At 40.9% G+C, this 12,914-nt stretch overlaps 1 protein-coding gene across 2 annotated transcripts in view; it reads left to right on the top strand.

Moving 5' to 3' along the window:
- FSHR (follicle stimulating hormone receptor) overlaps window positions 1-12,914 on the top strand; it is a 194,318-nt gene that overhangs the window by 168,905 nt on the left and 12,499 nt on the right. For both annotated transcript variants that reach the window (XM_023223898.3, XM_023223897.3), the window contains 2 exons: window positions 4,621-4,689; window positions 4,801-4,875. In XM_023223898.3, the coding sequence (XP_023079666.1) occupies window positions 4,621-4,689; window positions 4,801-4,875 (144 nt within the window). The remainder of the gene's footprint in view (window positions 1-4,620; window positions 4,690-4,800; window positions 4,876-12,914) is intronic.

Below are 12,914 nucleotides of genomic sequence, written 5' to 3'. Positions count from 1 at the left end.
TAACTCATGCATCAATAAAGCTAGTTATTGCCTGGTAAGGCTTTTGTTGCCCCAAGAAAAAGATCAGGAAGGAGGCCCAATCAGGAAGATAAGGCAATTCCCTCGTAGCTATGTCAAGCAGCTCCTGCTGAGGCCCATGCTGAGCATAAGATGACTTCTCATTTTCTTAAAACAATCACATTTTTTAATGAGCTTGAGTTCCTCTCTCCGACTTTTGGGAAATCCTTTTAAATGCACTCTGTGTTGTTAATGAAAGAGCTTCTAGTCATTTATGCCAGTAGCCCCTGTAGCAGTTTATCCACTCACCAGGATGGCCAAGAAATAGGACAGTATGGGCTACCTAAGTATGCCTGGGATCCATGAAAGTTAGATGCACAGAATGGCATTTGGAGACCCAGTAACTGCAATCACTTCTGTAAGATATGAAAAGCATTTTGTTGATTTCACAAATTGTTGTGTTTTTTAAAAAATACAACAGTATGAGTTTTTAAAATATGCCTATATGTACAAAAGGTAAATTCCAGTCCATAAAGAATTTTAGCCCTCTTCAATTATATGATTCAGAGACCCAGCTGTTAAAAGAAAAAACAAATAGTAGATAGATTATGACACTTTGATGAGTAAAGCTAAGCTCTGTCTTTGATGTAAATTAATTACAGAGAACAATGGAAAAAGTTTGAAAAGAGATTAGCATAGAAATGGAATGTATGCAGGGAACAATACAATTAAATCAAAGGAATGTATTCAAAATACATAATTAGAACAAAAGCTATAGGTGAGTGATACTGATTCATTTCACGTAAGCTCATGATATTTGAAGTGAAGGGTGTTGGGGGTGTGTGTGTGTGTGTTGAGATGAGGTGATCGGGTACAGAAAGGGTGAGAAAGAGAAAGCAAAAGGAATAAACTAAAATGCAATCAGAATGAATGATATACAAAGGGAAAAAAAGCACTTATTCTAAGAGTAAAGAAGGAATAATTTAATCTGACTAGTCTGTGACGCGAGAGTTAAAGGAAGAGTTAAATAAGGGAAAGCAAGCTAAGAAAATGTTCTTAAAATGGGCTTTTAAAGATGAGGGTAGTTAGCTAGGAAGTTGGCAAGGGGCATGCAGAGGGAACAGAATAAGTTCATCTATGTTCATTTTAAATACAGAGACTTAAAATAAATGTTATAATGTGGCAAACTTATTCAATTTTTTATAGAAAATATATAATTAAGAGGGAGTGTGTTCATATCATTCTCGTAGTTTTGCATAGTGTGTTTATATTGCTCTCACAGTATCACTGACCGGATTTTTTTGTCCAACCGTAAGACAGAAGGCAAAGCACTTTAAGTGACCTGGTCTCAACTCTCCCCAAGTAGAGGCAAAGAACCCAAGGAAATAAGAACTTCTGACATAGCTTTGCAAACTCAAAGCTACAAAAGAAACATATAGATCCTGTCTGCTTTTTCCTAACTCCTGTTCATGGACCCTAATTTCTCAGAATTTAGGAACATACTTTTCAGGAAAGGAGTTTTCTTTAAAGAGTGAATGTTTCTCAAACATCTCTCTAAAGGATAAATTCACTTTTGTGGAAACAGTATCTATTGTTCTTATTTTGGCTGTCCCTTAATCCATAGACAATAAAATCATGTAATTCATACTTAACACAACTTAAGTCTCCAATCGTTTCTAGTTTAGCAGCTTCGATGCAGGGGTGCTTTCTTCCTATGGGGACATTTATGCACACTCAGAAAAAAAAAAAAAAAAAGCACGGCAAATGGCACTGATGACTGTCAAAGTATTCTGTGGATAGCCATTTTCAAAATTCTGGGAATACTACACAGCTATAAAAAAGAACAAGATCATATCCTTTGCAGTAACGTGGATAGATATTCTAAGCAAACTAACACAGGAACAGAAAACTAAATACCACATGTTCTCTCTTATAAGTAAGAGCTAAACAATGAGAACACATGGATTCTAGGAAGGGAACAACAGACACTGGGGCCTACTTGAGGGAGGAGCGAGAGGATCAGAAAAAATATCTATTGGGTACTACGCTTATCACCTAGGTGATGGAATTATTTGTACACCAAACCCCATGACATGAAGACTACCTATGTAAAAAACCTGTACATGCTCCCCTGAAACTGAAAGTAGAAAAAAATTCTGAGGCCCTGTTCTAAAAGTAAATATATTTTTAAAGCAACCAGCAATGAAGGATTATCAGACACTAGCCTAGTGAATCAGAGAAGTGAGCAACAAAAACCCACTATGTAGAGGCTTCTGAGCCCTTCCCAACCCGCACTGAGCCCGGGTAAGAAGAGTGCCTGAATGGGGAAAGCACCCAGCTATGGCCAGCCAGGAGAATGTCCTAATTCAGAAGAAATAAAACGAGGTGACATGCATGACAGCTCCCAGCACACTCTGGCCTCAGGAGAGGCCTGCTTCATACATGTTTCCTCTGTTCTTCAGTCAGCCCATCTCCCTTGCCTGCCCCTCAATGAGTTTTAAAGGGCCAAGTCCCCAGCACCTCTACTCTTTAGGGTGAGAGCAGAGTATGCTTCTGTAGCTTCCTGAGCCTCTGCTGAGTGAGCACACTGGCCTCGTTCCCAAGGACACAAAAGGGTTAAGATAAGCCTGTGATGCAGTTATTCCTTAGTTGATGCTCTGCCCAGGTTGTTGTAGTCATCATCATCATCATCATCATCTGGTTTTCATATAGGTACTTCCTCTCTTAAGAGACCGGGGTGCGTGTAATAAATGTCGGTTTCCCTTTGTTACTAGTTTTAGATTCCCACAGACTAACGTAAACCCAAGGACAGCAGTTCTGAACATAATTTTTTATGTGTGTGATGATCCACTGTTGATAGCATGAAATACCATCCTCCTCCCCACATGATGGTATCTGTTGATTGAGATAATCCATAAAGACAAAGGGATATTTGAATACAATAATTATTTAAAATTAGTTTATGTTTTATTTGATTATAGCAACATCGATTTACAGGACAGTTATATGCAAGAAATATCAATTATCTAATCGACAGGCAAATAGGTGGAGCCTGTATGGATTAAGGATCAGCCAACTACATATAACCCAGAGGCCAAATCCAGCTCATGAGCTAAGACAGGAAACACTAACATTGGATCTAAGTTAAGCAAAATGTTATCCCCCAGTAAAAATTCTCTTAATATTAGACCTATATTACAAAAAAAAAAAAAAATATTACGCTTTGAATTTGGTCAACAAAAAGTTGTGGAAATTGTTTTATAAGTATCTAAAGCACTTACATAATATTTTTTATTTTTGCCTTTTGGCCCATAAAACCTAAACTGTACTATCAGGCCCTTCACAGAAAAAGTTTGCTGAATGCTGTATTTGATCCAAATCCCCCAGGGGTCCACATCCCACAGCTGCCCCAGCAACTTCCACTATCCTGTAACAGTCAGGAGTCTGGATGTGCCTGGGAGAAGCTTTCTCAAATGGCATGGGGGTGCACAGCAACTTCTTTGCCATCAGAACCCACCAACTGGTTGTGGATGTTTTAAAAGATTTACATTGCCCCTGTCTGGATTTCTTTAGCTAATTGGTTTTCAAGAGGGGGAAAAAGACATACAGTTGTTCTGCTGTGACTTTAAGTGTTTTCTGGCTGCCCATGGCAGGCCAGGAAAGAGTCCTGGACACACAGGAGCTTCTCTGGGTCAGTTTTCTGAACAGTGTTATTTGCAAACCCACTAAGCCAGACAGGGTAAAGAACCTGACAGCAAAACAGGAACAGGTGGTCAGAGGCTCTTTGGGCTAAGCTCTCCTGACCTTGGTGTCTGTTTTTGCTTTCAGATCCACTCAGGAGCAGAGGAAGGCAGAGCTGTAGCCCAAGGTGTCCTTGGGCTCCACTGTCCAGGGAACCCTGCTCACTGACCTTCTTAGCGCAATCAGGATGGCTGTTGTACACCCATCTCCACCTCCCCCAGAACCTCCTTCCATGCCCACTCACATCACCTTGCCCTGCCACAGCCCACATTCTCTGTAATTGATTTCTCTTCCTTTCTGGCTTAACCCAGAGCCACCTCCACAAACCTCCAATAACCAGGTCCCTATGGGTCACAGGAGATGTTCAGGTTGTCTGACAACTTAATTAGATCACTTTTGATGACAGCCAGGCCTGCTGCTGTGGGTGATCATGGGTGAAAGGCTTCAGGCCTTAGAGAAAGGTGACACAAAATGTTCTTTCTCTGTCTTATAAACACTTGTTCAATAATTGTACGATTCCTGTCCTTCAGGATGAGAAAGATCTGTCGCTCCCCCCATTGCTTCTCTACATACAAATGATGTGTGTAAAGACCTTAGTTATAGAATCCAGGCTGCTCTGCCTAAGTGTGCCTTTTCAAACTTAAATTTCATTTATTCCTTTGAATAGGTAATACATGCACATAATACAAACTTCAAAAGTTACAAAAGATTATACAGCAATAAATCAGTCTTCCTCCCACCCGTGTCCCCAGGCTTTAAAGGTGGCATTTTCTTTATGCCTGTAACCTGTGCTGTCTGCCCTTGCTCAGTGCTTCCAATTATGAAACCCCTGTATTGTTTGCATCTGACATTATTGGTTTTTTAATAGGCCTTTTATTTCAGATGGCTGAATAAGAATGGGATTCAAGAAATACACAACTGTGCATTCAATGGAACCCAACTAGATGAGCTGTAAGTAGCCCTGACTGTTCTTCCAGCCCATTTAAAGGGAAATGGCTCCTTTAACAGCAATATTTATGTGGCTTTGTGTTTTCCTTCTTCTTTCCTCAACCCCATCCCCAGGAATCTAAGTGATAATAATAATTTAGAAGAATTGCCTAATGATGTTTTCCACGGAGCCTCTGGACCAGTCATTCTGTGAGTAGCTTTCCCCATTTCTGTATGTAAGAGCTCAGTTTGTGTAAGTTAGAAGTCAACTCTCTGCAGCTAGGGGAGAAGCTTCCAAGGCAGGACTGGCCATCAAGTTCAATTTTTATTCATGTCATCTGCCAAGATTTAGAGAGACAATTTAAGGCTTATCCACAGTCTAACTCTCCATAAAAAAGCAACACTAATAATAACATATAATGAGCATGCACAGAGTGTCAGATGATGTTCTAAGAAGCTAAGATGCATTTTCTTGTTTAATCCTTATAATCAACCCCTATGGTAGGACCTCTTATTCCCATTTTACAGAAGCAAAAACTGGCTTCCCTGGAGAGGTTAATTCACTCACTCAAGGTTATACAAGACTTACAGCAGGGATTTAAACTGATCTAACTCATGGTACAGACCCACAACCACTCGACTATGTGTCTCTTCTCTGGAAAGGAAAGCACAATTCTCCATCATCCTCAACACCCAGGAGCTTCCTTCAATCCAATGAGACCTATATATACATTATTTTCGGATCCTCTTTCCAAATCCCTTGGGATACATTCTGTGCCTCATAGCCCTGCATCAGCACCTCTCCTCTTGTCATTTCCTTACTTCCATCTTTCCCTCCAAAAGTGGCATTCCCATCTTCTCTTCTTACCTACACTTCCCCTTCCATCAAAGATCATTCCAAAGTTCTACCTCCACAAGTCTCTCTGACAACCTTGCCATCAGTGACTTCTTCCCGTGGCTCTCATGGCCTTTATGGCTTCTTTGGTGGGGGGACAATCTGCATCACAATCACAAAAAGGCTTTTTAAAAATGTGTTCCTGGCCTCTAAGCAAGACCTACTACATTTACTGAAGAAAGTACTTCAAGAATGAAGAAAGGAACCCAAAAGGAGAGAATGAGGTACCACCAACCATCTATATGCGTCACTTTTGTCTTCACCAAATAGCTAATATTCTCCTTCAGGCTGGAGCCTGTATACCTCTAGAATTAGACCTGGTATGGAAAGTCAGAATTTTGAATATTTATTATTAATGATAAAGGGTGTGTTGTGATCCATACGTGAGATTCTGCTGCTTTGAAGAAATAAATATACACTTTAGGGTAGATTTATCATCCTGACCATGTTCAAAGATTATTTGAGAATGCCTGGCTTGAGATAGGCAACCTAGGCAATTGGAGTATCAGTGTGATTAAAGCAGAGATATAGAGCAGACTTCCTTGGTTTAGATCAATTCTCACCTCTCTAAGCCTCAGTTTCCTCACCTAAAAGACAGCCAAAAAATACCTATTTCCTAATATTATTTGAAGCATAAAACACAAACACATAAATATTTTTTCACTCATCAAATAAATTTTTAAGCAGGACCGATCCTGTGCCATGCAGGGAACAAAGGAAAGTTCTTCCTCATAGAAAGCTTATATTCTTATTGGGGGTGGGGATAGAGAGGAGTCAGGCAATACATTAAATATACAACTTAATGTATCAAGTCATGATATATCTATGAAGTACAAGGAAGGACCCAGGGCTAACAAATGGGGAGTGTTGGGCATATAGTCCATGGACTCAAGTGCACTCAAGAATACAAAATACTCAAAACTTGTACTGCTTAGTTCATGTTCCCTGTTCTTAGAGTGCTTGGAAGACAAATGAATTTTGACAAGTACTTTTGATGTCTTTGACCCCCACAATAGCAGCATGTCAGTTTCACTTAGCAAAAAGCCCTAAAAGTGTTGAATGTTCCTAAGTAGGCATCTCTATCTGTTCATGGAAGAATATTTAAGTGATGGGTGGGTTTCCATATGTGACCTGTACCAGGTACAATATTGAATCTATAGCATCTTAACCTACTACCTGCTCCTGAGAATAGTGAAGTTGGATGAGATCCCCCAACTCCTTCATTATCCAGCTGAAGAAATCAGAACCAGAGGAGGGAGGTGATCTGTTAAAGATCACACTGCAACTAGAAGGGGCAGAGTCTGGACCAGAAACTAGGTCTTCTGCCTCCCATTCCATGTGTTCCTACCATACCATGTTGCCATAAATACGTTTAATTCAACATCTAAAAGTTATTCGGTGAGGCCCCCTGCAACTGGTTGTGAGCTAAAATAGAGAGGAAAATAACTATTAACACCAGCCTCCCAGTCTAAGAACACCAGTCAATGTTACATAAACATGGCACAGAAGAACACCTCCTGAGGTTGCACAAGCAGATTCCAGGCTAAGATACTGCACAATGTATCTCATAAGAATACAGCCCCATTGTGAATGCAGGCAAGAAGAGAGCCTCTGTGAAAGCATCGGAAGCAATTCTGCACGGTCCTCAAGTTATAGGCCCATTGTTTTATTTATTTTATCTATCTTACCACAGGAACACATCTGTCTAGAATTAAGTGAATAAAATTTACAGAAATTCCATGGAATTAGGAAGCACTCTCCATGACTTAAAAAGGTAGAGAGTGGTAATACATTCCCACATATTTTCACCTCAGTGCAGGATCCTGGCTGGAAGCCCGGCCTATAATTGCTAATTTCCTCTCCTCCCTCTGGGGCCAAAAGAATTGTTCACCTTAACATCAAGCCACCCTTTCTGGGGCTTTCAGGTTAGTCCATAGATGTTCTTCAAGCCTCTCCTCCTACTGACTTGAGATGCAAGAAGACGAATAACCTATTCCACATCCCACTTCTGCAACCAGATACACTAAACCATCTAAAGCCTGGCCTGAGAGGTGCTTGTGCAGGTGTGCAGTAGACCAGCCCACTCAGGTGACGAGGTGAGAGGTGAGAATAGGACTATGCGTAGGCTATTCAGATCACAGTAGGTGCAGATCATGCTGACCTTGACTGTACCTTGGGTCAGATTGCTGTCCCCACTCCCACACACACACAAAAAGACTGTGATATATCTGCATGCAGGAAGTGTACTGGAGGGTGCTCTCAGAATGTACAGAGAATGCTTGATGGAAGCAGAATCAGGGTAATGCATTTGGAGCAAAAGGCTCAGCTGATCCCATGGGGAGATCTGGAGTTAAGACGGTCCTTCAAAGTTGTACTGAATTAAGGTAAGGGGCAAGTCCTCCATATCAAGAATCACTGGGTGCAGGCTGTCCCTGGGGAGGAGCCAAACTCCTGGGGAGGAGTAAGTCAGCTGAGGGCAATTCCCAGAGTAGACTCAGCTATGAGCCACTTCAGCTGCGAGTGGTTCTCAGCTGCCCTAGAGCAGCATCTTCAGAGTTGGATGGGTTTTGGTGGGGGGAGGGGGATTTGGGGATTTTTTTTTAAATCACTCATGCTGGAGTGCAGTGGTGCCATCATAGCTCACAGCAGCCTTAAACTCCTGAACTCTAGCGATCTTCCTGCCTCAGCCTTCTGAGTAGCTGGGACTACAAGCATGCACCACCACACCTGGCCATTTCTGTTATTGTTGTAGAGACAGGGTCTCACTACATTGCCAAGGCTGATCTCAAACTCCTGGCCTCAAGTGATTCTCCTGCCTTGGACTCCCAAAGCACTGGAATTACAGGCGTGAGTCCTAACACCCAGCCCCTACCTTTAGCATTTTTGATTCAGTAGGTCAGGGTTGAGGCCTGATAACTTGTATCTCTAAAATCTTCCTAGTGAAACTGATGCTGCTGGTCCAGAGTGCTCTCTGAGAATCACTGCCCTAGGACCAATGTTGGGAATTGAGAATCCTTGCTCAGTCCCCCAAATATCTCCTCCACAAGCCAACTGTGGTGAATCTTCCCCCCTCACTGGCTCAGGCCTTTTTCCCCAATGGATATATGCAAGGAATTCAAAGAAAACTAAGGGGCACACACTCAAACTGATGATAGTTTCTTTCCTGAAGGCAAAATTTCTAGTTGAGTGAAGAATAGGGAACCTCTGAACACCTGGGGGTGCACGGGTGCACTGTTCCATTGCAAAGAAAGACAGATGCAGAGAAAGCCAGCCGCACACAAACAAGCTTCAGAGGAGCAGCTTGGCATCCTCATTTCCCCCTTGTGAGTCTTGCCCTTGAACGTCAGCAGCCATCTGAGTTTTTACCTGATATTCTGAACTCACTCAAGGTTTTTTTTTTAAGCAATCGAGCAATTGCTGTTTCTTTGGGAAACAGTTTCCTGTGGGGAAAATTTAATGCATTGCCTTTGCAGACTGGAGCCAGTACAATCATATTCTGATGGTTTATCAAATTGATTTGGCTATAGCTCAGATTCATTTGATAGTTCAGATTCAAACACTGAGTTATTTGTATAAGAATGATTCTCTTCCATTACAAGTGTACCCACAGTTCTATAGATAGTAAATTGCCTTTTTATCCAGCCTGGGATCATGAAAGAGAGGTCTTCTAGCCATCTGTCAGTGTAGTATACACCAGAAATGTGCTCTCACTTATGGAAATGATTGACCTGTAATAACATCTTTGCTGGGAAAAATAGAAATTGTTCAAATCAAATTTGTGGCACTGGCTATAACACACTTTATTAAATGGGGCACAGAGTGCTTTTTAACTCCTGCCTCTCCTGCCTTGGCCTCTTACTACCTTCCTACCCATGCAGTCTCTCTTGCTACTCTGTATCTCAAAACAAAGTCCTAACAATGTTGAAACAATTTTAAATTACCAAATCTCTTCTGTGCAAGTCATAATCCCATGGGGTCTCCATTGGTCTTTTCAGGATTTAAATTCTCAAAACTACTCACTGTCTGAATACAGCATGCGTTGCAATGTTAAAAGTGGTATTTTTGTAAGAAAGACCAAAATCATTAGAACAGACCAGCCTGAAAGATAAAGTTTAAAAACACCAGCCCACAACTACTCCTCCCCCCTTTTCCAGCCCACCAGTTCCAGGCACAAGGGCAGGAGTAAGTAAGGGCAGGAATAAGTAAGTAAACATTCACAAGGGCAGGAATAAGTAAATAAACATTCTCAAGTACTCATTGAAGGCATCAAGTCTTACAAGACATACATTTAGTGGATGCTGATTAAACACCTACTGTGTGTATGACAAGGGGTAAGAAATATATGTAAAAACAAAAAAGAGTATCTACTGTAATGCATCTGGCCAAGGGATGAATGTTACTTCCCAGTACAATAAGCACTGCAGAAATTTTCACAAATGGCTATAGTAATATAGAGCAGATGCCTAACAAATCCTTGTCATCATATCACACAATGACTTTTAACATGGGAAGTGACAGTGTGGGAGGAGACAGCCTCTGTCATCCTAGGCTTGAATTTCTGCAATAGCCACTTTGTCCCCTTCCTACCCTCAATCCTTTCCCATTCCATTAGTTTACCAACTATTTATTGAGCACACACTATATGCTGGTATCAAGGTTCTCAAGACTAATCTTACAAAAATCCACCTTTGAATAAAACCATTCTTCTGCTCATGTAAATCCTAAACTCTTCTGCCTGACTCTCAAGGCTCTGAGATCTAATCCCATCCCATGGTTCCCTTTACTCCTCGAAGTATGGTTGCCTAGAATAACTATTCTAAATACCCCTCACTGGGTAATGATTTATTTTTTGGGCTTCTCTCTAAGCCTATCTTTAGGAAATAGCCATTGTATTAGTCAAGGTTCTTCAAAGACAGAAACGAGAGAGAGAGAGAGAGAGAGAGAGACAGAGGAGAGAGGGGATTTTATTATTAAAGTTCTGGGATACATGTGCAGAACATGCAGGTTTGTTATACAGGTATACATGTGCCATGGTGGTTTACTGCACCCATCAACCCATCATCTACATTAGGTATAACTGAAGGACATAGAGACATGAAAAAAACCCTCAAAAACATCAGTGAATCCAGGAGCTGGCTTTTGGAAGAGAATAACAAAATAGATAGACTGCGAGCCAGACTAATGAAGAAGAAAAGAGAATAATCAAATAGACACAATAAAAAATGATAAAGGAGATACCACCACTGATCCCACAGAAATACAAACTACCATCAGAGAATACTATAAACACCTCTAGGCAAATGAACTAGAAAATCCAGAAGAAATGGACAAATTCCTGGACACATACACCCTTCCCAAGACTAAACCAGAAAGAAGTTGAATCATTGAATAGACCAATAACAAGTTCTGAAATTGAGGCAGTAATTAATAGCCTACCAACCAAAAAACACCCAGGACCAGACAGATTCACAGCCAAATTCTACCAGAGGTACAAAAAGGAGCTGGTACCATTCCTTCTGAAACTATTCCAAACGATAGAAAAAAGAGGGACTCCTCCCTAACTCATTTTATGAAGCCAGCATCATCCTGATACCAAAACCTGGCAGAGACAAAAAAAAAAGAAAAAGAAAGAAAGAAAGAAAGAAAGAAAATTTCAGGCCAATATCCCTGATGAACATCGATGTGAAAATTCTCAATAAAATACTGGCAAACCAAATCCAGCAACACATCAAAAAGCTTATCCACTACGATCATGCCGGCTTCATCACTGGGATGCAAGGCTGGTTCAACATATGCAAATCAATAAAAGTAATCCAACACATAAACAGAACCAATGACAAAAACCACATGATTATCTCAATAGATGCAGAAAAGGCCTTCAACAAAATTCAACACCACTTCATGCTAAAAACTCTCAATAATCTAGGTATTGAGAGAACGTATCTCAAAATAATACGAGCTATTTATAACAAACCCCTAGCCAATATCATACTGAATGAGCAAAAGCTGGAAGCTTTCCCTTTGAAAACCGGCTCAATACAAAGATGCCCTCTCATCACTCTTCTTCAACATAGTGTTGGAAGTTCTGGCCAGGACAATCAGGCAAGAGAAAGAAATAAAGGGTATTCAAATAGGAAGAGAGGAAGTCAAATTGTCTCTGTTTGCAGAGAGACAACATGATTGTATATTTAGAAAACGCCATCATCTCTGCCCAAAATCTCCTTAAGCTGATAAACAACTTCAGCAAAGTCTCAGGATACAAAATCAATGTGCAAAAATCACAAGTATTCCTATACACCAACAATAGACAAATAGAGGGCCAAATCATGAGTGAACTACCATTCACAATTGCTACAGAAAGAATAAAAATACCTAGGAATACACCTTATAAGGGATGTGAAGGACCTCTTCAAGGAGAACTATGAACCACTGCTCAAGGAAATAAGAGAAGAGAGAATTTCTTAGGGGCATTGGCTCACATGACTATGGAGACTGAGGAGTCCATGATAGGCTATCTGCAATCTGCAGAACCAGGGAAGCTATAGCATGGCTTGGTCCAAACTTGAAAGCTTCAGAATCAGGGAGGCCATTGGTCTAACTCTCAGTCCAAGCAAGAGGCCTGACATGCCTGTGTCAATAAGGAGACAGACGTGCCTTGGGGAGTAAGCAGAATGATATATTAGGTGGATTGACTTGAATGCAATCCAATGTTTAGGTGTTAGATTGGGAAGAGGCCTGAGAACCAGGGAAATTGATGGTAAAACTCTCAGTCTGAAGTCAAAGTCCTGAGAATGCAAGGGGGTGGGGAGGGAAACTGGTACAAATCTCTGAGTCCAAAAGCCTGATAACCTGGAGTTCTGATGTCTAAGGGTAGGAGAAGAAGGGGGTCCCAGCTTCTGGGAGAGGGCATATCTTCCTTACTCAGCCCATGGATTCACATGCCAGTCTCTTCTGGAAATACCCTCAGACACCCAGAAATAGTGCTTTGCCAACTATCTGAATATTCTTTAATCCCCTCAAGTTGACATCTAAAATTAATTATCATGGTCACAATAATGTAGTCCTATGAAGATGTGAATAACTGAGGTCTTTTTTTGTTACTCCCCCCAACGCCCATGTATATTTGCATCATAAAAATAGAGAGTGTTTTCATAAAGGAATTAAAATCAAACATCAGGTTTTTAGGCCATGTGGAAGAACTGTAGCCAGCAAACAGACCTGTGTGTGTATGATAGAGTGTGCATGTTTTAAGAGAAGAGAGCAAAAAAGGGAATATACTGTAGTTAAGTCTCCAGCCAAGATCTGAACAAGATCTATTTACCTCATCTTTGTCCCTGGTAATATAAATTTCTAT

This window comes from Piliocolobus tephrosceles, chromosome 15 (genome assembly GCF_002776525.5).
Source record: "Piliocolobus tephrosceles isolate RC106 chromosome 15, ASM277652v3, whole genome shotgun sequence".
NCBI classification, from domain to species: Eukaryota; Metazoa; Chordata; class Mammalia; order Primates; family Cercopithecidae; genus Piliocolobus; species Piliocolobus tephrosceles.
This window is presented reverse-complemented; position numbering and strand designations above follow the sequence as displayed.